General features: G+C 49.5%; 1 protein-coding gene across 2 annotated transcripts; it reads right to left on the bottom strand.

Annotated features, from left to right (window-relative positions):
- On the bottom strand, positions 1–24,233 carry LOC146356112 (uncharacterized). 2 transcript variants are annotated; one of them, XM_084831196.1, is made up of 8 exons: positions 23,576–24,233; positions 15,884–16,399; positions 15,091–15,217; positions 14,308–14,411; positions 11,525–11,651; positions 7,578–8,423; positions 7,291–7,410; positions 1–4,286 (listed from the first exon to the last, which is right to left on the bottom strand). In XM_084831196.1, the coding sequence occupies exons 2-8, from the start codon at positions 16,283–16,285 to the stop codon at positions 2,458–2,460; spliced, it is 3,555 nt and encodes a 1,184-aa protein (XP_084687322.1). In that variant the 5' UTR covers positions 16,286–16,399; positions 23,576–24,233; the 3' UTR covers positions 1–2,457. The 2 variants fall into 2 exon arrangements, with proteins under 2 accessions (XP_084687322.1, XP_084687321.1); XM_084831195.1 differs by having other exon boundaries at positions 7,578–8,426; positions 23,576–23,807.
- Positions 24,234–26,770: the final 2,537 nt, after the last annotated feature.

The following is a 26,770-nucleotide window of genomic DNA, read 5'->3' as shown; positions in this document are numbered from 1 at the left end:
GCAGCTGGTTTTGGGTGACATGAAAGGGCAGCGAATTGTTATTTCTTTTATTGCAATTATATTTTTACTGCCAGGGAGTGAGAAAGGCACTTGTGGGATTTTGGGCTCAGGTACCACAATAACTTGTGATGTGCAGCTTGCCTGGGGGGGGGGGGGTGTGCTGCCATTTGCTGCTCTGTTCAGGCAACAAAATGTCTTGGGCTAGCCTGGGGAGGAGTCTGCCTCAGGCAACCTTGCACTCCAAGGCCAAGATGGACTTGGTGTGAACCAAGACACAATGACTTGGTTCACACATAACAATAACCCATAGTTTATTTAAACCATGGTTTGTGTAGCCAGCTCAGGTAGACTCAGCCTTCCATCCTCCCGAGGTCGGTAAAATGAGTACCCAGCTTGCTGGGGGAAAGGTAGTCAAGACTGGGGAAGGTAATGGCAAACCACCCCGCTATAGTCTGCCATGAAAACGCCAGCGCAAGCGGTGTCCCTCTAGGAGTCAGCAATGACTTGGATCTTGCACAGGGGGAACCGTTCCTTTTTTTTTGTTGCCCTACCTAGCATTTGGCAAATGATCATGGTTTGTTTTTTCAGTCCCTGGGTTGTTTCTCTCCTCCTTCATGTATCCCAACTGCTTTTGTGGCACTGCAGTATTGACATGTAAAGAGGCTGGGTTTTTTTTATTGCTCTTGGCCACGGTCTCTGTAGCTTGGCGAAACAACCCATGATTCTGGGTGTACACGTAACGAGAACCCATGGTTTAAACAAACCACAAATAACAACCCAAGAGCAAATTATGTGTTCTCTTTGTGGGTTGTTTGTGGTTAACAACCCATAGCTCTGGGTTCGCACATAAGGACAACCCATGATTCAACAAACTATAGTTCATTAAACCATGGTTTGTCATTACATACGAACCAAGTAAATGTAAACTTTAAAGTAAACTTTAATAACAGGGTGGTTTTATGGAGCTCCCATGTAAAAATCACACATTCGTGGTGACCTATTTTTGATTTACTACATCCGACTTAACTTCTTCTCATTTCGTGGCTAGCCATTTCTCCCATGGCAGCCATCTTGCGACTAGCCTTGCCTCCCACAGCAACCATTTTGTACTGGCACCCATGCCACTTTATCAAATCTCCAAATGTGCCCATAGGCCCAAAAAGGTTGGAAGCCCTTGGGCTATGGAGTGATTCTTGAGAAAGAGTAGACAAAGAAGGATTCAACAGCACATTGTTTAATTAAACGTTCTTGTACAAACCTGACAATATGGGGTGATCTAAAAAAATTGCTCTCAGTGCAGGATTTCAAGAAACCAAATCTAATATTAGGCTCCAATGCAGAGTATCTCCTGTTGGCTTACAAAACGCACCCTGAGCAGGCAGTGGCAGGCGTGCATCTCTCCTCACGCCAGTTTGGACTGACGTAGTCCCCGGGGGACGAGGTTTATTCACCGCAGGCGATCAAGCAAGTGCCACATCAGAAGGCTGGTGAGACACCATGCAAAAGGGTGCCTTCAACTGGTGTCCAATGCCCACTTTCAGCCATGGCGAAGGACGGTTCTGCCACACTGGGAGCTTTTATGCAGCAAGTCCCTTGTGTGAATTTTCTGTTATTAGACTTACATTGGTCAAGAAAACCCCTGCTCCGTTTATACGCGTTCCCCTGAGTTTGTTGAATCTTTTGGAACGAAGGGCTGTGCACCAACAGAGGATCTTCCCCCATTCCAGACACGGCTGGGACTTACAAGAGTCCTCTCTGGGCGCATTCTTCCGTGTCTTTTAAGGTGCGTCCTCTGACGGAAGCTCCTTCCAGTCCAACCGTTTCCAGAAACTTTGCCCAACCCGGTGCCCTCCAAATGCAGCAGACTACAATCCCCACCATCCCATAGCCAACATGGTCATTGGCCATAGAGTTGACTGGGGAGGATGGGAGTTGTAGTCCAACGCCGACTGGCACAGCTTCTCCCCCATATGAATTCTCTGATGTGATTTAAGGCTTGTGCTAGAATGAAGAACTCTTTCTGCATTCTGTGGGTTCGGTCCAGACTTAGTCACACTTAGGGTGGGCTCACTGAAATCAACGGGACGTAAGTCAGTCATGATCAAGTTGTCCCATTGGTTTCAATGGGTTTGAATGAAGTATGGCGAAGCTGAGATCGAATCCCGAGCATTTATATTACAAAGGGCCACTGACCCACAGGATAAATGAACAGAATGCTGGACTAGATGGACCCTTGGTCTGATCCAGCAGGGCTCTTCTTGTGTTCTTAAAGCCAATTGCGGTCGGAACCAAAAGTGGGCAGAGTTTGTTGCATTGCATAGGTCCAGTTGAGTGTGAGGTGGGGACTAAAAGCCACAAAATACATAAAAAGTTTGAACTAATCTGGTCCAGCTGAACCTTTCTATTTTATTTCATTTTTGTTACGGAAAGCAATATCCTCACCTTGCCCACTTTTTTTTAGTGTGAGACCTGGGCCTGCTTTTCCTTGGTGAGTCCTGCTATATCGGCTGGCACAGATGATATGGCTACTCGCAACTGGTTTTCTAGGTTTGCGCCCGTTAATCGGGCACGCCGGCAATTCTTTGTGAGAGAAAGCTTCGAAAACTGCTCAAAGCAGTATGTCGTTCCAAACAGCGAGGCCACTTTCAGCGCGTGCTGCCTCAAGTTTGGAAATTCGTCGGCGCCGATGCAAAGTCTGTAGAATTCCAGCAGATCCAGGTTCTCGAATTTCATCCTAAGTTCCCCGTTGCTTTGCAGATCTGCGAGCTCCTGTCGGAAACGTTCAGGCACCTCGGCAACGTCAATGCCGAACGGCGTGGCAAACATGTTCAATTCCGGCTCCTTCTCTTCCAGGTCCTGAAATCGCTCGCAAAAGATCTGGAGTAAGTTTGCACACTCCCAGGCATAATCTGCTGTCGATTCAGGGTTTAATCCTTGAAGTGTTGGAAAATAGAGTGTGTTGCCCTCTTCCAATTGCAACTGTAAGAGATTTAACTTCGCTTCGAACAACCTGACGTTCGAAAGAAGGGAAGGAAGAAATTGGTTCGGCCCTTGCAACATGGCACTGAACTCTGACAAGTACTGAGTCATGTCAACCATGAACGCCAGGTCGTGCAGCCATCTGGGGTCACTCAGCTCAGCCACAGGTCTCCCCTTGGTCTCCATGAAAAGTTTCACTTCCTCCTTCCGTTCATAGAAGCGCATCAGCACGCTCCCTCGGATCAACCACCGCACTTCGCAGTAATAAACTAAATCGCCACACTCCGATTCGAGGTCTTTCAGCAGCTCTTTGAACAAGGGACTGTTGAACCCTCTATTTTTAATAAACTTAATGCTCGATATTACCGTTGACATGACGTGGTTCAGGCGCAAAGACTGCGCATACAGATCGTCTTGATGAATGATGCAATGGTACAGAAACAACTGACTGGAGTCAAGGCCGAGGCAATCGATTTCCTTCTTGACCAGGGCAACTAACCCCTCCTGAGGGCCAAGCATAGCTGGAGCACCATCCGTGGCGAGGCCACTCAGTTTCTCTAGGGGCAGCTGCAGCCGGCGCACTGCGGAAAGGACCTTCTCAAAAACATCTCCGCCGGTGGCGCTGTCGTTCACTGCTGCTAAAGAGAGCAAGTCCTCCCGAAGTTCGAAACCTTGATTGATTCCCCGCACAAAAATAGCCACTTGAGCGGTATTCGTGATGTCTGTCGTCTCGTCGACAGCCAGAGAGTAGAACGCAAAATCCGCCGCAGAGTCTTTCAGAGACGTTTCGGTATCCTGAGCCATATCGCTAATCCGACCGGACACTGTTGTGCGAGATAAGCTCACGCTCTCAAATAATTTCAGCTTCTCCGGAGCCAACAAAGCTGCGGTCGCGATGAGGCACTCCTTCACAAACTCACCTTCGGAGTGAGGCCGGAGTTTTTTGGTGATAAGCTCACTCACCGCGTAACTGGCTTGCACCACGCTGTCTGCGCAACTGCCTTGCGCGGCGCTTTCTTTTCTCGAGCTGGAGGGATTTCCTTGCCGCGCATTCAAGTCCTTTTTCAATGCACAGATTTTCTCCACACGCAGCTCTCCTTGAAATTCCTCATACTGGCTATGCATTGTATTGTAGTGTCTCTCGAGGTTTACTTTCTTCATGACGGAAAGGGCTTTCCCGCAAATCAGGCAAACGGGCTTGCTGCGCACTTCTACAAAAAAATAATCGGCTGTCCAGTTCTCGTTAAAAACACGGCCCTCCGCATCGACTTTCCTTTTTGTCGGCGCTGTTGTAGGGACCAAGTGATCTACCAACACAGAAACAGATTCATCTGTTAGCTGTAGTTCTTCAACCGAGTGTGAAGAAACTATTTTTGCCATCCAGACTGCAAGCAGGGGACGATGGGCCGGTTTGCATGACAGGGTGGGCTCGTTGTCCCACAATGAGCTGTGGTGCAAGCGGCCACTGTTATGAATATACAACCCCCAATGTGGTTGTGGCGTGTCCTCCGAACCCAGCCATCAGGAGTTATGCGAGGGTTGTTGCAAGGCTTGCATAACCCTCAGTTAGTAGTAGGGTTATGCAAGGGTTGCTTAACCCCCACACAAGCCCCAACGGCTGGGTTCAGGAGACAGGCCGCAGCCCCATCGGGGTTGCCTATTCATAACGGAGGCCACATCCGCCTGACATGACAAGCCTGCCATGTCATGCGAACCAGGTTATTATCAAATGTCACTTGCTCCCTGTGTAAACAGGCCTGCCATCAGCTCAGGCCAGATTAAAAGTGGCTGTACCAGATCATAAGAACATAAGAAGAGCTGTGCTGGATCAGTCCATCTAGTCCAGCATTCTGTTCACACAGTGGCCAACCAGCTGCCCACAGGAAACCCACAAACAGGATATGAGTATAGTATCACACTGCCTGGGCCCACACACATTTCCCAGCAATGAGGAACATGAACAGGAGGGGGCTATTACACTCATGTGCTGCTTGTGAGATTCTCACAAGCAGCTGGTTGGCCACTGTGTGAACCGAATACTGGACAAGATGGACCCTTGGTCTGATCCAGCAGGGCTCTGCTTATGTTCTTAGCTGGGGTACATAGGCATACTGCCTCTGATCTTGAAGGTAATATATAGCTACCAGGACTAGTAACCATTGACAGCCTTATCTTCCAAGAATTTGTCTAATCCCTTCTTAAAACCATCTAAATTGGTGGCCATCACCACATCTTGTGCTAGCAAAATCCATAATGTAACTATTTATTTTTATTTATTTAATTTCTATACCACCCAACAGCTGAAGCTCTCTGGGCGGTTCTGAAGCTTTCTGTGCGGTTCTGACAACTCCGCGCTGCGTGAAGGAGTCCTTCCTTTTATCAGTCCTGAATCTCCCACTGATCAGCTTCATGGGATGACCCCTGTGGGTTCTAGCATTATGCGTTATTGTGATCCACGTTCTAGTATTAGCGTCCACATTCTCCACATCCTGCATCATTTTATACTACTCCCGCAGGTGCCCTGCCAGATCATAAGAACACAAGAAGAACAGTCATCTGTTTTCTAAGCTAAACAGCCCCCGCACACTGTAACCTTTCCTCAAAGGGGAATTGCTCCAGCCCCTGACCATTTGAGTTACCCTTTTCTGCATCTTTTCCAGCTCTACAATATCCTAGGTCAGAAACTGAATTAAGCATTTTAAAATGAATAGAAAACTGCTTCTGAGGAGTCCTTGACAAAGGCCTGAAATTCAGGGGGCGGGACAGTTCAGGAACTGGCCTTTTCTGTGACAGCCCCATGTTCAAGGGATGCTCTCATCAAGGACGCTCATCTGGTGCAGGCAGGGTCTGCTTTTCAGAGCCAGGCAGAGACGCACTTCTTTTCCCCAGGATCTGCACATTAGTTATGGCCCAATTGTTGTAGGCTGCTTTTGTGATGTTCATTCTAGGCTGTGAGTGGGGGCAGATTTTGTCTATTTTCTGGATGAACACTTTTCATATTGTATTGTTTTCACATTATACTTTATGCTATTTCTTTGTACTTGTATTCATGCACTGATCAAAGTTTATGTTGATTTGGGGGTTGTTGTTTTCCTGTTGTATTAATCATCCATCCTGTGTGTAAGTCACTTCAAGACTGCTTTTTGCGGTGGGAAACAATGCATACATTAATAAGAGTGGTAGCAGTAGTAGTAATAATGATAATATCGAATTATGTGACTTAGCTAGGCCTTCTGATCCTCTTTGCATGTTTACATTACAAAGGCAAACCATTTTAAATATGTTCTCTCTCAGGGAAACCCTGGGCAATGCAGTGTTGTGAACGGCGTTAGTGAAGGAATTAGAAAAATATACTTTAACTCTGCACTGTCCATAACTGGGTCCCCCCCCCCCCCCCGCAATTATGGAATGATCTCCCCAACAAGGCCTGCCTGGCACCAACGCTGTGATCTCTTCGACGCCAGGTTCAGCCAGAAGCCAGATTCCGGCTGAACATCAGGAAAAACTTCCTGACTGTTAGAGCAATACGACAATGGAGCCAACTGCCTGGGGAGGTGGTGGGCTCCCCCACCCTGGAGGCATCCAAGACGAGGCTGGACAGCCATCTGTCAAGGATGCTTTGACTTGGACTCCTGCATTGAGCAGGGGGTTGGACGTGATGGTCTTATAGGCCCCATCCAACCCTACTATTCTATGATTCTGTGATTCTGTGAAAACTGCCCTCTTCTCAGGCATTTGGCAGCATATGATGAGTTTTTAATCAGATCCTGGATTGTTTTTGGTTGTTTAAAAAACTGCGTTTAGGTATATGTTGTCTGTGTGTGTGCTACCTGTTTATATGTTTGTATGTAAATGGTTCTATACTTTGTATAATGTATTTTAATGGTTTTTCACTTTTTGTAAACTGCCCACAGAGCTTCGGCTATGGGGCGGTATAGAAATATAATAAATGAATGAAATGAGATCTGTCCTGATCTCCCACAATTCTGCCTCATTGGATGACCTCAGGTTCTAGTATTATGCGGTATTATGACCCATGTTCGAGTATTGTCATGCATGATACATAAATGTAGAATAAATTTATTTTATTAAAAAGAACTACATTTCTTTTTTTGTTGTTGTTTTTGTTTGTTTTTGTTGAAATTTACAATAAAAAATAACAACAACAACAACAACAACAATAAGTCTTGCAGAAGGTTTCCCTGCTTCTCTCCCTCCAGGCTCCCTCCCCTGCAGTTCAATGCAAGGCTTTTTCTTTTCAGCACCCCACACAAACTCCCCACACAATATGTCCCCAGCCTGAGGCCTTACCATGTAGTGACTGCGTCTGCTTCTCTCCTTCTCTGCCAACTCCCTCTTTCTCTCTCTCGTACACACACACATTGGGAGAGGAAGAAGTGGTCCAGGGAGGCAAGAGTGAGCCCACAGCATCTGGAGAGATGGAGGAGGCCAAAGGACAGATGAAATTTGCCAATGGTGCAGGTTCAGCCCTGCTTTTCTCCCTCTAACCTCCCTCCCCCTGCAGCTTAACGCAAGGCCTCTTCTTTTCAGCTCCTCCCTCCGACACACACAATTTTCTCCCCAGCCTGAAGACTCACCGTGTAATGACTGCGGTTCCTTCTCTCCTTCTCTGCCAACTCCCTCTCCCTTGCTCTCATACACACACATGTTGGGAGAGGAAGAGGTGGTCCAGTTGGAAGAGGAAGAGGTGGTCCAGTTGGAAGGGGAAGAGGTGGTCCAGTTGGAAGGGGAAGAGGTGGTCCAGGGAGGCAAGAGTGGGGCTACAGCATCCAGAGAGGGAGGGGACCCCAAAGGCCAGATGATCGTTGAGGGGGGCCCTGATCCTTCCCACGGGCCCTGAGTTCCCCACCCCAGCTCTTTGATTCCATACGACCTCTCCTCCGCATGGGTTCTTTGATGAACAGCAAGGGTGGTGCTCCGGCTGAAGCTCTTTCCACATGCCAGGCACTGATATGGCTTCTCCCCTCTGTGGGTTCTTTGGTGTGTGGTGCGGTGGTAACTCCGACTAAAGCACTTCCCACACTCCAAGCACTTGAATGGTTTCTCCCCCGTGTGGATTCTCCGGTGCGCAGCGAAGGTCCCACTGTCACTAAAACGTTTCCCGCACTCCAGGCATTCGTACGGTTTCTCCCCTGTGTGGATTCTGAAATGTCTACTGAGGTCGGACTGGTATCTGAATTTTTTCCCACACACTGGACACTTTGCCCTTTTCTTTCCTTGGCAGTCTTCTTCTGGCAGGAGTAGTTCACAGACGTCAGCACCCTCACAAGTAAAGGGTATCTTCCTCCCATTCTTGGCTTGGCTTCCTTCGTGCCCTTTTGCTCCCGTTTGATGCCCTAATGTCTCTTCTCCCACTTCCTGCTTGATGGTTTGTGATGACATCACAGAGGGCTCCCAATAATTCTCATTGTCCTGTCCATCACCTGCTTGGGAAAATAAAACACAACGTTCCATTAGGAGTCCAAGGCACATAAGAACATAAGAAGAGCCCTGCTGGATCAGACCAAGGGTCCATCTAGTCCAGCATTCTGTTCACACAGTGGCCAGCCAGCTGCCCACGGGAAACCCACCAGCAGGACATGAGAGCAACAGCACCCACCCACCCATGTTCCCCAGCAACTGGTGTACATAGGCTCACTGCCTCTGGTACTGGAGGTGGCACATAGCCATCAAGACTAGTAGTCCTTGATAGCCATTACTTTTCCTCCAGGAATTTGTCTAACCCACTTTTAAAGCCATCCAAACTGGTGGCCATCACTACTTCCTGTGGTAGCGAATTCCATAGTTTAACTATGCGCTGTGTGAAGATGTCCTTCCTTTTATCTGTCCCGAATCTCTCACCAAACCAAAGCTCTCATCAGGGCTCAACCCCTTTTTTATTTCTAATTCTCCAGGATTTTCCCCCTTCCCTCTTTGTGAGCTCTGCTGACGTGGCTGGCCATGCCATTAGGCAGAGTAGTTATTTTTATTTAATTTAGTACATTTCTCATCTACAAAGCCTTAAACAACTTGGGACCAGGATACTTGAGAGAGCGCCTTCTCCCTTATCATCCTGCCCCGTCACTGAGGTAATCAGAGGGCATGCTCCTGGTGGTTCCGCATGGACCTATGGCCCGGTTGGAGTCCACTCAGAGAAGAGCCTTCAGTGTGGTGGCCCCTTTTCTATGGAACTCCCTGCCTCTGGAAGTCAGGCAGACGCCAACACTGCATTGTTTCCGGCACCTCCTGAAAACATATTTATTTGAGAAAGCCTTCCTTGACTGATCAGCCAGTTTTTATTGGAATTCTGTTTTTAAAAAATTAACATGGAATTTTATTATTTTATCTTATCTTTGTATCTTTTATTGTTCATCGCTCCGGATTCTGTCTAGATGTGGAGGGGTATATACATGTTGTAAATCAACAAAAAAATAAATAAACCTGCCCAATAACTAATGTTCTCTGGGTGGATTACAGTTAAAAAGCTAAAATGCCATATAACAGTTAAAATATAAAATACAATTCAAACATTTAAAGGAATAAAATACAATATAATGCAAAACAATAAACAGCATAGGAATCAATGAAACAGCCATAACACCCTAGAAATAGGTTGTTGTTATTGTTATTGTTGTTATTTTTTATTATTATTCTTAAGATTTATATACCGCTTTCCACAAAGGTATCAGGGCAGTGAACATAAAATACAGTGGCATAAATATAACCACAAAAACAACACAATACAAATTAATCATCAACAAAACTGAGAGCCTCGACTATTGGGCAGAATAGAAATGTAATAAATACATAAATACCACAGTCTTTACTGTGTGCTACAAACCAGAGCTGGCCGAGTCACTGTTCAGGGAAAGCCTGTGTAAGGAGATGAGTTTTAAGAAAACAAAAGTCAGAACCGAGGGGGCCTCTCGAACATCAGTTGGCAAAGTGTTCCAGAGGGCGGGTGCTGCAACACTAAATGCTCTACTGCAAGTGCTCCTGAGGTAAACCTCAGGAGCCCGAGACCCTCAGAAGCGCTCAGAGTGCTAGAACCTGGCGTCATCGAATGAAGCTGAATAGTGGGAGATTTAGGACGGGTAAGGACTTCTTCACACAGCGCAAAGTGAAACTGCGGAATCTGCTGCCGCTAGATGTAGTGATCGCCTCTCCTAGTACAGTCCCGCGCGCGCATTAAGATCATCGGAGGAGGTCTTCCTTGGTTGTACCACGATCTGCAGACTGCCATCTCGCAGCAACCAGGAACTGGGCCTTCTCATTGTGGTTTTAATGTTCTACATGTTTTAAATTGTTTTATTGTGTGTTGTCTGGTTTTAATTTTTGTGAACCGCCCAGAGAGCTTCAGCTATTGGGCGGTACACAAATGAAATAAATAAATAAATAAATAAATTCTCTGTGGTGGCACCCAATTTGTGGAATGATCGCTCCCCTGATATTTGGGAGGCGCCAACTGTGTCATGCTTTCGGTGCCAACTAAAATCTCAGTTCTTTACCCAGGCCTTCCCTGAGTGAGTGCGCTGCCCAGTCTGCTCGTTCGCAACTATGGGGATGCACTGGACGTTTTATATAAATGTTTTCACATTATAATATATTCTGTGAACTGCTTAGAGATTTTTTAAAATATGTTCAGCGGTATATAAATCTATTAAATAAGTCAAGAATAATGATGGCCATAAAGCCATCCAGGTTGGTGGCCATCAGTGGCTGCCAGTCATGATGGCTATATATTATTTCCAGGGTCAGAGGCGGTATGCTTCTGATTACCAGCTGCTGGGAAACATGGGTGGGAGGGTGCTATTGCCCTCATGTCCTGCTTGGCATCCGGTTGGCCAGGGTGGGAATAGAACGCTGGACAAGATAGGCTTTATTCACCAAAAACTTTTGTTTCAGGTGTATTGGATGCCACAACATCTCTTTAATAAAGGCTTTTCAGCTTTTCAAACCAGGCTCATTGTTGGAGATGTAATGTAGTCAACGCTTCTCTTATTCATGTTTTGGAAATGCCCAATAGTTGCCTCCTTTTGGGAGGAAGTCATTATACGGATAAACCCTGTATTGGAAAGCTCTTTAATATTTGCTGATGTAAATGTTCTCTTAAATTACTTACCTGCTTTTTGGAATGTAACACATGGCCAGCGTAAATGGCTCTTTTGCGCCCTTTTGGTTGCTAAACGAGCGATACTATGATACTGGAAGGACAAAAGCTCACCACCTATAATTCAATGGACCGAAGACTTAACAATGCTAGCAACAGTTGAAAGAGTGGTATATAGGTGTAACTTGGAAATGGACTTATATTTGGATATCTGGTCTGCTTTTACTGAAGTTTATGTGTAACCTATTTTTTTCCTCTCCCTAGAACACTGTAATATTTGATACTGAGGATTTTAGAATATGTTGTTGTTTTCAAGTGTCTGGTTTTTTAATGTTTGTTTTGTTAAAATTCACAATAAAATTGATTTTTAAAAAGGTAGGCCTTTGGTGAGATCCAGAAAGGGGTGGGGGGGGGGGGCTCTTCTTTCGTTCTTACCAAGAGAAGCCAGATTTCCATAATTCTCCTCCATGACTTCCATGTGCAGGGCCTTCTGGCTTGGATCCAACAGAGCCCACTCCTCCTCCGTGAAATACACAGCCACCTCCTCAAATGTCATCGGCCCCTAGAAGAAGAAAATAGTTTCTCCTGACAGTGAATATAACAATTACAAAAGACAGTACTGCTACTTTGTCAGGCTAAGGTGCTGGAATAAAGTCCTGAACAACTTGAGACCAGGGTATTTGAGGACACCCCTGTCCTCTTATCATCCTGCCCAACCATTGAGGTCTTCTGAAGAGGCGCTCCTGGTGGTGATCCCACGTGGGTCACAGACACGCTTGGAAACCACCAGGTGCCCTTGGGTGTGGTGGTCCCATCCTTCAGCACGCCCTTCCAATTAAGATTAGGCATGCACTGTTGTTACTTTGTTCTCAGCATTTCCTGAAGACTTTTCTTTTCAGGCAAGCATTCCCTGACTAATGGCTAAATAGAGAGGCTTGCCTGGCACCTACACTGTGCTCTTTTCAGAGCCAGGTGAAGACCTTTTTACTCTCCCAGGCATTTTAGTTTTTCACTTTCTGTTTTAAATCTGGTGCTGTGTTTTAAATCTTTGCACTCCTGCTAGGTTCTATTTGGCTATTGGTTTCATTTTAAACTGTAGTTTTAGGGAGCAATCCTACGGCCACTAGACACTGTCTAGAGGACCATAGGATATGCTCTGTCCAAGAACCGACCTCGGAGCCCACACTCCGAGGTTGGTTCCTGGAAATCCACCCCTCCCCTTGTCCGCTCTGCCTTGGAGGCAGCGCAGAGAAGCCCCATCCTCCGCACTTGGAAGACCTTAAGGGCCTTAAGGGAGCCAACCTTAAACGCGCAGCTCCGCTCTCCCAGCCTTGCCCCTTTCCAGTCGCTCCGTGTCGGAGCTGGGGGGCGTTCTGGGGCGGGGAGAGCAGAGGTGTGTGTATGGCATCCAACATGTCGTATGGCAGCTTCCTCTCCTGGTCGGGCCCCCCGCTGCTAGACAGCTGTAAAGAGCAAGGCAGGAGAGGCGTGGAGGGAACGATCCCACCGTGCCTCTCCTTTGGATAGGCGGTCACCTCTGAGGTTGGAGGCGGCCGCCTATCTACTTAGGATTGCGCCCTTAAGGTTTTAAACTTCTAAATTATATTTCATGTTATATTTTATGGTTTTGATCGTTGTGAACCAGCCAGAGAACTTCTGCTATTGGGCAGTGCAGAAATGTAATCAATAAATAAATTCTAGCCATCGTTTCATTGATGTGTCTGCTTTTATTGTAATTGTTTTTGTATTATACATTTTCATCTGTTGTACACTGCTCTGGTATATCTTCATGTGGAGCAGTGTATGAATTCTATAATACATGAATAAATAAATTCAAAGGCTTCCAAGTGGGCAGCTCTTACAGAAGGAAAAGGAAGGAGGCATCCTTCTGGCCCAAGGACATGTGCAGGGGACAGAGCACCTTGGCTACCAGGGCTGGCCCTAACATTAGGCAAAGTGGGATTAGGCAAACTGGAATTCACTTCCACAAGAAGTAGTGATGGCCACCAACTGGGATGGCTTTAAAAATGGAATGGACACATTCATGGGGGAGAAGGCTACTTGTCTTCATGGCCGTATGCTACCTCCAGTATCAGAGGCAGAATGCCTATATACTCCAGTTGCTGGGGAACATGGGTGGGAGGTTGCTGTGGCACTCATGTCCTGCTTGTGGGTTTCCTGTGGCAGCTGGTTGTCCCCTGTGGACTAGATGGACCCTTGGTCTGATCCACCACCATCCTCTTCTATTCTTATGACCACCTCAGGCAGCAGATCCGAGGAGGGGGTTTGTGCTAGGAAGCAGCAGTAAGGTGTTGGAAGACAGGCCTCCGTGAGCTGTGTGGCCTCCCTGCTGCACTCAGACGCAATAGAAGACACTGTCTCTTTGCCAGTGTTGGAGTAAGAGTCAACTGCCAGTCTGGTCAACTTCCAAAGGGCCATCATCAAGGGTAGACATGGCTGGGCACCTGCCGAGGGCCCACACCCCAGCAGGGGCCTACTGACCAGAGGCCCCTGGAGTTGGTCCTCCTCTTCCCCATGGCAACCTGCTGTTTACCTGTCTCTCCTTCTGGGCCGGACAACGGTGGTAGTGAGGAGGAGGAGCAGGAGATGCCCATGGCCTCCCTGCTCCCTGGCTCTCTGCCTGTCACGCAAGCAAGTGGGCGCCATGAGCAGGAAGAGGAGGAGGAGAAGGAGCAAGAGCAGGTAGTGACAGCAGCGGTGAAAAGGGAGACCAGGAGTGCAGAACCTCTTTCAGCTTGAGGGCCGAATTCCATTTTGGAGAAGGCCTCGGAGGCCACATTCCAGTGGTGGGCGGGGCCAAAGGGGAAGGGCCAACATGCCCCCAGTAGCAGCATATTTTAGCTTAAAGCTCTGACTGCCAGTAATGAAGCCTTGGGAGAGGCCTTTCAACCTTTTAGAGAAAAAACGGCACAAACATCCAGGAAACCACCAAACAAGCAGTGATACAAGAGAAGGGTCTGGTACCAAAAGAAGGAGGCTTGGCCCTTTGGGTTTCCCCCCAGATTTGGCCTAGGTCATGAGGTTCTGCACCTGTGAGGTAGACTCACTGAGTGAGGGGGGCCATTGAGGGTGTCTTGGCCAAAGGCCCACAGAAACCTGAACTTCTGTATGAAGAATTTGGAAGGGCTGCCATCTTGTCCTCCGCCTCAGGCCAGCAGGCCACACCTTGCCTGTCTCCCCAGTTATCCCTCCCATACCTGTTCTGGATGGCGAGAAGCCGTTTCCACACTGCCAGAAAGAAAAGAAGGCCTAGAAGGAACCTCCAGTGTCATTCCATTATCCGCGAGCGTTGTTCCACATCCTACAGGACAAGAGAAAGATGGTGGGAAGGCCTCTTATACTTCATGAGCACTTTGCATTTATAGTTGTTGGAGCGAAAGCCATCGGCCCCCTTGTTGTTTTGAATCATAGTGTTGATTTTTCTTAGGGTTGGATCCAGGACCTGCCTTCTGTGGACAGAAGGGCCCCACTCATGCAAAGTGCCACCACCTGATTTTGGGGGGATTCCCCCTCCTCCTCCCCCCTGCACCAAAGAGGACAAGTCCTTGCTCCAAGGTGCTTACAATCTGAAACTCTACATGCTGGGGAGAGACAACAGAAGTAGAGGGAAACGGAGGCGGGTTAAACAGGGGCGGAATATAGGTTGGATCTGGGATCTGCCTTCCACAACCCAACGGAAGGACTCCACTCAAGAAGAGGGTCTCTGCCCAATTTGGGATAACCCTCCCCACCCCTGCAACACAGTCCCCCCTTTCAGCTGGGCCCCCTGAACCTCTGTGTAGCACTTTCAGGGGGTTGGAGGGGCTGCCGTAGGGAGGCGGGGATGTCCATTTCCACTAGTCCGGTTGCAGGTGCCTTATTCTGGACCTGACCCAAACATCTCCTCCCCATGCAGGCTGAAGGGGAGCACAGAAGCAGTGCACGCTCTTCATATTCGGGTGAGGGGGATCCATGTCAAAATCTGGCCCACTGGTCCTTACCCAGCAAGGCCGCCCCTCCGTCGCCCTCCTGCACGATCCACCTGAACACCGGCAGCTGCGTGGTGTCCGACGGAGCACTCTCTGCCGCGGGGAAATCCGTGGGTGCTTTGGGTGACTTCCTCTTTGCCTGGAAGAGGAGCACAGGAACATAGGAAGCCGCTTTATACTGAGTCGCCAGTACCCCAGCCGCTGGTAAGAAATTTTGTTATTTTAAAAAAGCACATACATAAAAACTGCGGGGGGGGGGGGGCAATGCACCTTGATGCCCACAGGTGCCAGGTTACCGACCCCTCATCTCTGGGCTGGGGCTAACACTTCAGTCCTGGCATTAGAAGAGGACGAGAACAGGACACCCCTCCTAAAACAAACGCTGAGGAAATGTCGGGTAAATTCTGTGTTCCTGGGAGGCCAGTGCTGCTGGTTTAAGGACGATCCCTCCCTTCCCTCGCATTCCACAAGCCCCCTTCAAGTGTGTCATGATCCACTAAAGAATGCCTGCCCCACCCATTGAGAGCCACTGTCCTGTCAGGGGTTGGGACATCCCATCTCTGGATGACCCAGTGGAGCCTGGTGGCTCCGATGTCAGTGGGGCAGTGAATCCAAGGAGCACCTTGGATGGCTCCTTTAGAGTTCTGATTGAAACCCAGAGCGGATTCACTGCCCCACTGACATCGGAGCCACCTGCTTCCACCGGGGTGACATCCAGAAAAAGCGGAGCTACTTGGGGGGATTTGGGGGATCTCCTTCCACACATCCTCAGCCCCTTGGAACGACCAGGATGAAACTCTCTCACCTGCTCCTTGTCCTCTGCCTGGATCAGGAGGAAACCTTCTGCCAGGGCCACTGCCTCGGAACTGGTCTCCGGCCTACACTCTCTGACCCAGTTCTCAATCTCCGGGGGCAGGACAGTCAGGAACTGCTCCAGGACAACCAGGTCCAGCATCTGAGTCTTGGTGCGTCGCTCCGGCTTCAGCCACTGATGGCAGAGTTCGTGGAGGCGGCTGCAAACCTCCCGGGGGCCCTCGGCCTCCTGGTAGCGGAACTGCCTGAAGCGCTGGCGCCGTTCGTCTGAGCTGCCGGGGTCCTCACCCAGGATCTTCTGCACTGTTCTTTCCCAGAATTCCCCACTGTCCCCAGCCTCCTTGACCTCATGGGCTCTTCCTTCTCCATGGCCAGCTGAACTTTGCCCCTCCATCTGGGCTCCGTGCCTGAAGGCAGCCACGAGCAATATCGAAGGGTCTCTTCGCTCGGCCCCCAATATCTTTCCTCAGGCAAAAGCCGCCCGGCGGTGATCCGCTGCTGTCGACACCTGCAAAGCCAACAACTTGTTATCCGTGAAAACAACAACTGGGTTCTCGAGGCTGGAAGATACTTTCAACGAAACAAAACAAAGTGTCCTCTTTTCTGTTTTGCTGAAGCTTCACAATACAACATTCTTTTTTTAATGAAAGGCTGGAAGGTATTTTACAAGCCCAAGTGAACGATTCTGGTCAGCAACCGGAGTTTCTCTCTGTAAAAAAGGCTGACCAGGCCCAAAGAGAAATGAGAGCAGCCTTCCCCAACCTGGTGATGTCTGGATCTTTTGGACTACAACTGCCATCATCCCTGACCATTGGCCATGCTGCCTGGGGCTGATGGGAGTTGTTGTCCCACACACCTGGAGGATACCAGGTTGGGGAACAAGGACCTAGAGGCGGCAGGGCAGCTCCTTCACCTCAGCCCTTGGGTGGGGAACCTCAGCTTCGCGGGCTAAATCTCGTCAGCCGGGGAGTAGCAATCCAGCCCCGAGAGTCCCCAGAACAAGACGGCCTCTTCCCCTGGCCTCGTCCCCTTTCCCCCCGAACCATCCATTGTTTGGAGGTTTCCTAGCTTTTGCACAGTCCCCCAATTCTAAAAGATCGAAATGCCTCTCCTAAAGCTTAGCTACTGCTCACCGAGAGCTTTAGGTTTGCTGGCATTTTTGGTATTTGGCCCTGCCTACCACTGGAATGCAACCTCGCCTCCCCCCGCCCCCAGCAGCTCAGAAATGGAATTCAACCCTCGGGCTGAAAGAGGCTCAGCACCCCTGCCTCAGCCCCACAGCCTAAAACCTACATTCGGCTGAGAACGACAGCAACCTCGCAACCGGTTCTGTAACAGTCACTCCTCCCATCTTCCCTTTATTCCCCTTCTCACAATAGCTGCCTGGTCCAGACCCCCCCCCCCCCAGCTACACCCCCTCTCTTTTCCCCCTCCTTCAACCTACAGTACAAATACAAACCAGCCTGAAGCCAGTTTTGGTGTCCCCAGATTCACAGTCCCAGATTCACAGAGTTCTCTCCCTCGGAATAGGCGGTCAGGGGAGGAAGAAGGAAGTTTCCTGATACGACGTACAGCAGCGTTCCCTACAGATGTTTTGGACTACAGCACCCAGCAGTCCCAGCCAGCACAACCAATGGCCGGGGTGGTGGGAGCTGTAATCCAACAACAACCAAAAATGCTGCAAAGCACATAACTGATTTATACACACACACATACGCACACACACACACACCAAAATCATATATGCATTTAATTATACAATACAGTTTTATAGGGTGTGTTTTGTTTTTGTTTTTTTTTACAATTCACAGAGGAAGAATTCATATCCTTTTTTTTTTTTTTTAAGTTTTAAGCTTTCAGCAGTTTTCACAGAATCATAGGATAGTAGGGTTGGAAGGAGCCTATAAGACCATCCAGTCCAACCTCCTGCTCAGTGCAGGAATCCACATTTTAAGCTTTCATATTCTATATTGCTTTATGCTGTGCCTTGTGGTTTTAATTCTTGTGAACCACCCAGAGAGCTTCAGCTATTGGGTAGTATAGAAATGAAATAAATAAAATAAATAAATCCTCATTACTGGGCAACTTCCGATGAAGATTTTGGAACGGGTATATTACCTAATGCTCAACCTGGAATCCCTCTTTTGTCCCGGGTTTACTGTGCATTGTTATTTGGACTGTGTATAACAGAATGTCACCGTTGTTCATGGGTTCGATTGTTTATTATTTTCTAAACTTCGTACTGAATTCCACTTGTTGTTAGGACACATCTGATCATGCTTTTGTCTATATATGCAGGATATATTCATTTACCATGTAATAAATGTGATGCCAGTGTGGTGTAATGGTTAAAGCGTTGGACTGGGACTCAGGAGACCTGGGTTCAAGCCCCTCCTCAGCCATGAAGCTCACTGCCTGATTTTGGGCCAGCCAATGACTCTCGGCCTAAACTACCTCACAGGGTTGTTGGGAGGATAAAAACGGAGAAGCGGAAGACCAAGTACACCACCTTGAGTTCCTTGCCGAGAGAGTTTCAGCTATTGGGCAGTACAGAAATATAATAAATGAAAAGAAGGCAGGGTATAAATGTAATAATGAAAACATCATAAATAATTGTGTGCAGATCAACACAGCTGTGTGTCTTATAGCATTTTCAGTTGTTTATTCCAACTTAAGAACATAAGAAGAGCCCTGCTGGATCAGGCCAAGGGTCCACCTGGTCCAGCATTCTGCTCACACACTGCCCACGGGAAACCCACAAGCAGGACACAAGGGCAACTGCACCCTCCCGCCCATCAGGACTAGTACCGATTCCTTATTTAAGCACATAAGTAGAACCAGGCTGGATCACACCAAGCATCCTGTTCACAGCTGCCCACGGGAAACCCACAAGCAGGACATGAGTGCAGCAGCACCCTCCCGCCCATGTTCCCCAGCAACTGGCACACATACGCTGAGTGCCTCTGGTACTGGAGGGAGCACACAGCCATCAGGACTAGTAGCCACTGATTTATTCCAACTCTATGATCCTGTAAGAACACAAGAAGAGCCCTGCTGGATGAGACCAAAAGTCCACGTAGTCCAGCATTCTGTTCACACAGTGGCCGACCACCTGCCCACGGGAAACCCACAAGCAGGACACGAGTTCAGCAGCACCCTCCCGCCCATGTTCCCCAGCAACTGGTGTACGCAGGCACACTGCCTCTGATCCTGGAGCTAGCATAGAGCCATCAGGACCAGTAGCCACCGATGGCCTGCTCCTCCTTGAATTTATCCAACCCCCTGTTAAAGCCATCCAAACTGATGGCCACCAATACAGCTTGTGGCAGTGAATTCCACAGTTTAACTCTGCACTGTGTAAAGAAGAAGCCCTTTTGCCTGTCCGGAATCTCATAAGAACACAAGAAGAGCCCTGCTGGATCAGACCAAGCGTCCATCTAGGCCAGCATTTTGTTCACACAGTGGCCAAGAAGCTGCCCATGGGAAACCCACAAGCAGGACAGGAGGGAAACAGCACCCTCCTGCCCATGTTCCCCAGCAACAGGTGTACAGAGGCTCACTGCCTTTTTGTTTGGGAGTTATAGTTCTTCTGGAAGCACCTGGTTTGGGACAGCTGTTATGCAGGAACGTTGCATGGAAGAGTCAACTGCACAATCCAACTCCCTTTGAGGTGAAAGGTTGAGGGGGGCCTCTTTCTTCCCTACCTCGCCCCCCCCCCCCCCGCACCAATCAGGTACTTCCCTAACTTTTACCTCCACTTGCTGGCCCTGTTCGCACAATGGTGGATGGTTGCAGCTGCCACACATGGGTGATTTTGAGGGCTGCTGCCCACCCCAAACAAGCCACACCACCCGGGTTCGGACAACACGGTGAGCCGCACTGGTGTGGGTGATTAGGGAAATCCACCCAGCATGCACAGCGGCTGCAGCAAGCCACGGTGGCTCATTTCAGCCACCGTGATCGTGCAAACCAGGTCACTGCCTGGGTGTATCCGCTCTTTGCTCTTCCAAAACCAAGACCCCCCCTTCCTCTCCGACCCACTCACCACCCCCCTTGATGCACCGTCCAATCTAACTCTGGAATTCACAAGGTCACACTCTGGTGGTTAGCGGGGCCAAAATAGCAGCACGTTGTAGCGTAAACCTCTTCCTGCCAGTAATGAAGCCTCAGGAGAGGCATTTCCAGCTTTTCAAACTGCACAAAAGCTGGGAAATCATAAAGGGGGAATCCCACAGGGCCAGATTGGGCCGGGTTTGCCCACAGGTCGGAGGTGCTACACCCCTAGCATATAGTGGCTGTCTCTTGTTCTCTACCTTAGGTGGGGGGGGGGGATGCATGTGGCCCCTAAACCACATGGTCCCTTTTGCAACCTTAAGATTAAATTTCACCAGGCAGTGTAGAAAATGTACCTCTTTAACTCTTTGCCCCACAACAGAAAATAAAGGGAACCTGGATGTGCCTGGATGTATATTCTCGATGTGTCAGCATTTATATTCTCACCCCAGACCCAGTTCTCAAGATGTCTCTATCCTCTTCTGATGTGACATTCTGAGCAGCCCTTGTTGGCTTACCTCCCAGCCCTTTCACATTTTATTTTTATTTTAAAAGCTTATATCCTGCCTGTTTCCCTGAAGAGGAACTCGAAGATCTGAACAGACCAACTCAGCAATATTTAAAGCACTCTTCCCCAACCTGGTGCCCTCTGGATGTGTTGGGCTGCAACTCCCATAATGCCCAGTCAGTTGGGCCACTGACTGCAACTCCCATAATGCCCAGTCAGCTGGGCCACTGACTGCAACTCCCATAATGCCCAGCCAGCTAAGCCATTGGCTGAAACTCCCATAATTCCGGGCCAATGTCCCTGCTAGCTAAGAACTATGGGAGTTGCAGTCCAACACTTCTGGAGGGCACCAGGTTGATTTAAAGCAATCGTAAAAACCCAAATAAACAATAATAATAAACACGAGTTTGTAAAAACAGCAGAATGACCGGCTGATGACCTTTGTCAAAGATGCCCACATGTCCCCTTTTTCCAAATGGCCCCTATATGCTGCATGCCCATTCTATTTTTCTTATTCACCCAAATTGGACCTAGGGAGTGTATAATGTGCTGGATCCAGACTTAAGTCATACTTACAGAAAACCTCAAAGAGAGAACATGTCTCAGGATGCTGGAAAAACTGCTTTATCCTTAAAAAAGCCCAATGCGTTTTGACCCATATTTTGAGGGCTTCAGGGGATTCTTTAAAATAGCCTTCAGAGAGCTCTGGAAGATATCTCTCATATATTCAAGAAGTGGTGAGTAACTTGAAGGCCCCAAGAAAACCTGGGCCAAAACATGTTGGGCTTTCTTAACAATAAATCATTTTTTTCTAGCATCCTGAGATGTGTTCTCTCATTGCAGATTTCAAGCAGATGCCTCTCAGCTTCTTCATGCTGACCTCATACTTGGGAGTAAAACCACTGAAACCAATGGGGCTTTAAGAAGTTATGCTGAACTTAAGTTGCATTGATTTCAGTCGGTCTGCTGTAAATATGGCTTAAGTCTGGATCCAACCCCAAAGTAGGCAGGAAGAAGATGGGAAAACTTCGGGGGGTGGGGTGGCAAATGGGTCTTTGGGAAGAGCAGAAAAAATAAGATGGGGAGGTGGTTTAGAAGGGAATGGCCAGAAAGAAGAAAAGGATGGATGGAGGATGGGAGAATGGTAAATGAGAAGCAAGACGAAAAGGGTTTCCCAAAAATAGAGGGGGAAAAATGGTGAGAAATAAACACGAAGGGATGAAGCAAGGAGGAGGCTGTAAACCAAAGGACTTAAGACAAAGGAAAGCAACCTGGTCTCCTCGGATGTTTGGGATGACAACTCTCATAATCCCTAATGATTGGCTGTGTGGCTGGAGCCTATGGGAGTTGTAGTTCAAAACATCTGGAGATTGCCTACTCCTGACTTAAGGAAAGCTTTCACCCCATGGTGCAGCTCGGTGATTTTAGACCCTGGACTTTACAGAATTATCATAGGGTTGGAAGAGGCCTACAAGTCCATCGAGTCCAACCCCCTGCTCAGTGCAGGAAGGCTGATTCCCAGTTTCCCATCCAAGTACTAACCAGGGCTGGCCCTGCTTAGCTTCCAAGATCAGTTACATCCAGCCCTTTGCTCACCATTATGGGGTCCCCAACCTTTTTGGACTCATAGGCCATGGGAATTTGAGAAACTGCTGCGGGCACCATCACAAAATGGCTCACACAGAGGATCTGGCTAGTCACATGATGGCTGCCATGCAGGCCTGGTGTGAGCTAAAGAGTTTGGGGGTGGGGAAGTGAGGCTAGAGGCTGGGGAGGAGGAAATAGCAAGGCAGAGGCATAGAAGGGAGAGAAAGAGCAAGGCTAGAGGTTGGGAGGGAGGAGAAACAGCAAGGTAAAGAGGCGGGGAGAGGTAGCCAGGTGAGAGGCAGGCGGGCAGGCGAAACAGCAAGGCAAAGGGGTAGAGAAAGAGCAAGGCTAGAGATAAGAGGAGGAGAAAATGGGAGCTAAAGAGGTGGTGGTAGACAGAAATAGAGAGGCTAGAAAGGGAGAGAAAGACTGCCCTAACGTTTCCCGAGGTTGTTATTTTTTTTTCTTCTTCAAATTGAAGGCTGCAGGGAGGGGAGAGCTTCATGGGCGCCCTTGGAGGTCTTCGTGGGCGCAGCAGTGGGGGCCCTGCTTTAAATGGCCTTGTAAAGCAGGTAACAAACATTTCGCTTCTCACAAGACTGCCATCCCATGCTTTACAACTGTTTCTACGTTCCTTCCTTATATGTTAGAGTGTTTGTCACCGCAAATGACAATGATGATAATAATAAGAATAATCTGAGCATGTGCAGGTTTGCATGTTAAAATCACTTAAATGACAGCAGCATGGGAATAAAACGGAGTTTGCCTCTGCTCGCCCTGATGCCTTCTTCACTGGCTGCTCTTTGTGTCGTCATTTGGGGGGACTCCTTGACTGCGGGGTTCTGGATTTTGTCTCTGGGATGAGGAGGGCTCCCAAAGGGCCGTCTGGCAACAGCGCTGGTTTTTGCTGTTTGCTTTCGAGGGAGATGCCGTGCATGGCTGTCTCTGATTTAGGGCGCAATCCTATGTGTGTTTAGACAGAAAAAAAGTCCTACAACTCCCAGCATCCCCCAGCCAGCCATGCTGGCTGGGGGATGCTGGGAGTTGTAGGACTTTTTTTCTGTCTAAACACGCATAGGATTGCGCCCTAATGGATTAATCTCCACCCGGCCCTATAATGCCAAGCAAATACAAACCTATCACCCAGTCCTATGAGCTATTGAGAAGTTAACCGATCAATTGCAAAAACTCAAGAGATCTCTCAGGGTCTCCGAATCCGCATTGGACGGAGGACCCCCAAACCTGCACCAACACCCCCCCTCTTTTTGCAGGCCGAGCAAGCGCGCTGAGCAAAGGGCTTCCCCCCACAGGCAGGGGCCTGGCGGCGGCGGCGGCAGGGGGGGGGAGGAACAGGACCTGTGGCCTTCCCGATGTGCTCGGACTCCAGCTCCCATCTGCCCCAGCCAGCGGCCGGGGAGAATGGACGCTGTAGTCCGGCCCCATCTGGAGAGCCACAGAATGCTCTCCTGCCCTGGAGCTAGGTGCAAATGGGGGGGGGGATTAGCCCCCCACCCCGCAACGCCCAGAGGCACTCACCAGAGCCCGGCAGAAGGCCCCCAGGCCCACGGACCAAGTGGGGCACCGGCGTCGAAGCCACTTCGGGGTGGATCCGGAGCCCTGACGGTGCGCGTGGGTCGCTCTCCCTTTCTCTCCGGGCGCTGTTTTTCCTCCCTCCCGTCTGCAGCGTGGTGGGAACCCCCCCGACCCAGGAATGCGGGGCCAGGAGGGAGCCCTCGGCCAATGGGGGAAAAGATCCGTCCCCGCCCCGTCAGCAGTTGCTGGGGCAGGTTGAGGAAGAGGAAGGTCTGGGTCGAACGTCCTCCTCCTCCCCTTCCCAATTGGGGGGGCGGCGGCGGGGGGGGGTGGAGTGCGTGGATGGGGGAGGAACAATACTTCGAGCTGCTGCAAACTCAGACCCACAGAAGGGGGGAGAGAAGGGGCGGCCCCTGCCACAGCCCCCATTAAGAGCCATCGGCTGGCCCATTCAAGGCGCCGAGCCGGGGATTTGCCTGACAAAAGGCAGCCCGGACAACACCCTGCGCTGGGAAGCCAAAGCAGGAAGGGGCGAGCGAGCGAGGCTTCCCGCAGGCATGGGCCGCCCCCTGCGTGGGAACAGGAGACTGGGTTAGGCAGCGCCAGCGGCGGACGGCCCCAGGATGGCTCCTCGCACGTCCTTATATCCCAACCGCCCCCCACGCACACGCACCACCCAGCACGGTCCCCGCGCTGGCGGGGGATAATGGGAGACGAGGTTCAGTACCACCGGGGGGGTGCCAGGTTTGGGGGAGGGGAGGCTAGGATATAAGGACATGATGGTGGATGGAGTCCAGCACCTCTGGAGGGCGCCAGGTTTGGGGGGGGGTGAAGGAGGCTGGGATATAAGGACATGACGGCAGATGGAGTAGAGCATGCTGGTTGGGGATGATGGGGAATGTAGGCCAGCACCGCTTGAGGGTGCCAGGTTTGGCAGGGGGGCAGGGAAGGCTGGGATATAAGGACACGAGGGGAGATGCAGTTTAGCACCCCATGCTGAGTGGGGATGATGGGGAATGTAGTCTGGCACCTTTCGAGGGTGCCAGGTTCTAGGGGGGAAAGCTGGGATATAAGGACATGATGGTGGATGGAGTCCAGCAGCACTAGACGGTGCCACGTCAGCGGGGGATGGCCGTTTTAAATCCTGCCCTTCCTCCTGGGAGATCGGGGGGGGGGTAGATGTTGCCTTTTATTTCTCCCCCTTTCTATCCCCATACAAAGAAGCCCATCAGTTAGGTGCAGCTGAGAGAGTGTGCCTGTTCCCGCTGTGGCTTAATTTATCTGTAGGGGCAGTCGCATAGCGCCAGACACCCTCAGGCACCATTTCTGCCTGGCACCCAAAGGTGCCCAACTTGCCGTGGCTTGTCATGTCATGCCAACCCAGGTGGCAGGGGTTGTTTGAGGAACAGCCCTCAAATAACCCTGAAACAAGCTACAGGTTCACGCATGGCAAGTTGGACACCTGCGGGCACCATGCAGAAATGACACTCATGGGTGCCCGGCCCAACTCAACAGCCCCCGTGGCTACAAAAAAGGCAAATGCTCTTTTGGGCTGCATTAATAGAAGCATAGCTTCCAAATCATGTAAAGTACTACTTCCCCTCTGCTTAGGCCTCATCTTGAGTACTGTGTCCAGTTCTGGGCACCGCACTTTAAGAAGGATGTGGACAAACTGGAGAGGGTTCAGAGGGGGGCAACGAGGATGATCAGGGGACTGGAAACAAAGCCCTATGAAGAGAGACTGAAAGAACTGGGCATGTTTGGCCTTGAGATGAGGAGACTGAGGGGAGATAGGATAGCGCTCTTCAAGTACTTGAAAGGTTGTCACAGGGAGGAAGGCCAGGATCTCTCCTCGATCACCCGTGCAGGACACGGAATAATGGGCTCGAGTTACAGGAAGCCAGATTCCGGTTGAACACCAGGAAAAACGTCCTGATGGTTAGAGCAATACTACAATGGAACCAATGACCCAGGGAGGTGGTGGGCTCTCCCACACTGGAGGCATCCAAGACGAGGCTGGACAGCCACCTGTCAGGGATGCTCTGACTTGGATTCCTGCACTGAGCAGGGGGTTGGACTCGATGTAGGCCCAACCCTACTATTCCATGATTCTAAATTAAGCCACAGTGGGCTGCATGTCATGTGAACCAGGTCAGTGGGTGACACGGTTCACAGGATGAAACAACCCACAGTTTATGAGCATGGATGCAAGTGAGCATCCTGGCTCCTAACCACTCACCTGCTTCCGGTGTGCCCGGAACTCTCGGTTGTGTTTGAGAGAAATAAGTTAGAGCTTGAACCCATGGTTTGTTTTGCGGTTATAACTCTGGGTTGTTTCTCCCTCAACAGTCCAAATGTCTGGGTTTGAACATCGCGGAGCAGTCGGGCCTGGACCTTGGAGCCGAAGTCTAGGGACTTGTAGCCCTGGGGGTGGGGGTGGAATGACCACCCAGAGAGTGGCAAGTGATGAGGGCAGAGGAAGCAAACTCCCATTTTATTCCAGACTTCACCTGCTCAGATCATTGTTTTGTTTAAAAAATCAGGGTTGGGAAACAGTTTCCTTGTTCTAACGTATCAGGAATGTCAAAGCAGTTTTAAAGCATAGAATGGCAGTGAAGAGAAACATTCTGTGCTTCACAACGGAAGAAATACACATGGCTGTGTATTTGGCTGTGAATGACCCCCCTGTCATATCATTAAGTGCAGGGCCTTAAATTGCCTAGCTGCATCACTGGAAATAACCCAGAATTTGATCCTATGGTTTGTTCTTGGGCTATAACTCTGGCTTGTTTCTCCCTCAGCAACCCAGAGCGCTGGGTTCACATGTCATGGAGAACGTGGCTTAGTGTACTGGAACAGGATGAGCATTTGAAAGCTGACACGCTCACTTGTCCTTGCACACTCCAAAATAAGGGGCTTGCTGGGAGTTGTAGGACTTTTTTCTGTCTAAACATGCATAGGATTGTGCCCCCGGTCTTTTCCTGTCAGGGCATCTGCATACAGGGAAGAGTTTCACTTAGACAACATTCACATGTAACAGTGGCAGATTGTGTGGCCGCTGTTATGAGTTACTTAACCCACAATTTGCCACAGTGCATTCTGTGGCCATTTTGAATATTCCAATCCCTGATCTGGGGTTGCAATGTGATGTCCAAACCTGGGCACTATTGGTTACTCCTGGGTTAAACAATCCACAGT

The sequence above is a fragment of the Heloderma suspectum genome, chromosome 2, assembly GCF_057233095.1.
Source record: "Heloderma suspectum isolate Gila_16-S chromosome 2, 16-S_ref, whole genome shotgun sequence".
In the NCBI taxonomy this organism is placed as follows: Eukaryota; Metazoa; Chordata; class Lepidosauria; order Squamata; family Helodermatidae; genus Heloderma; species Heloderma suspectum.
Note: the sequence above shows the minus strand (reverse complement) of the source record. Positions and strands in the feature narration are given on the sequence as shown.

What these genes read in the sequence shown, in the direction of transcription:
- LOC146356112 (XM_084831195.1), bottom strand. Translation starts at nt 16,285, where the DNA reads ATGGAGGGGCAAAGTTCAGCTGGCCATGGAGAAGGAAGAGCCCATGAG. An exon ending in CGGAGGGGCGGCCTTGCTGG is followed by an intron (nt 14,412 to 15,090) that starts GTAAGGACCAGT and finishes CTTGTCCTGTAG; the next exon opens with GATGTGGAACAACGCTCGCG. An exon ending in TGGAAATCTGGCTTCTCTTG is followed by an intron (nt 8,427 to 11,524) that starts GTAAGAACGAAA and finishes TATTTTCCCAAG; the next exon opens with CAGGTGATGGACAGGACAAT.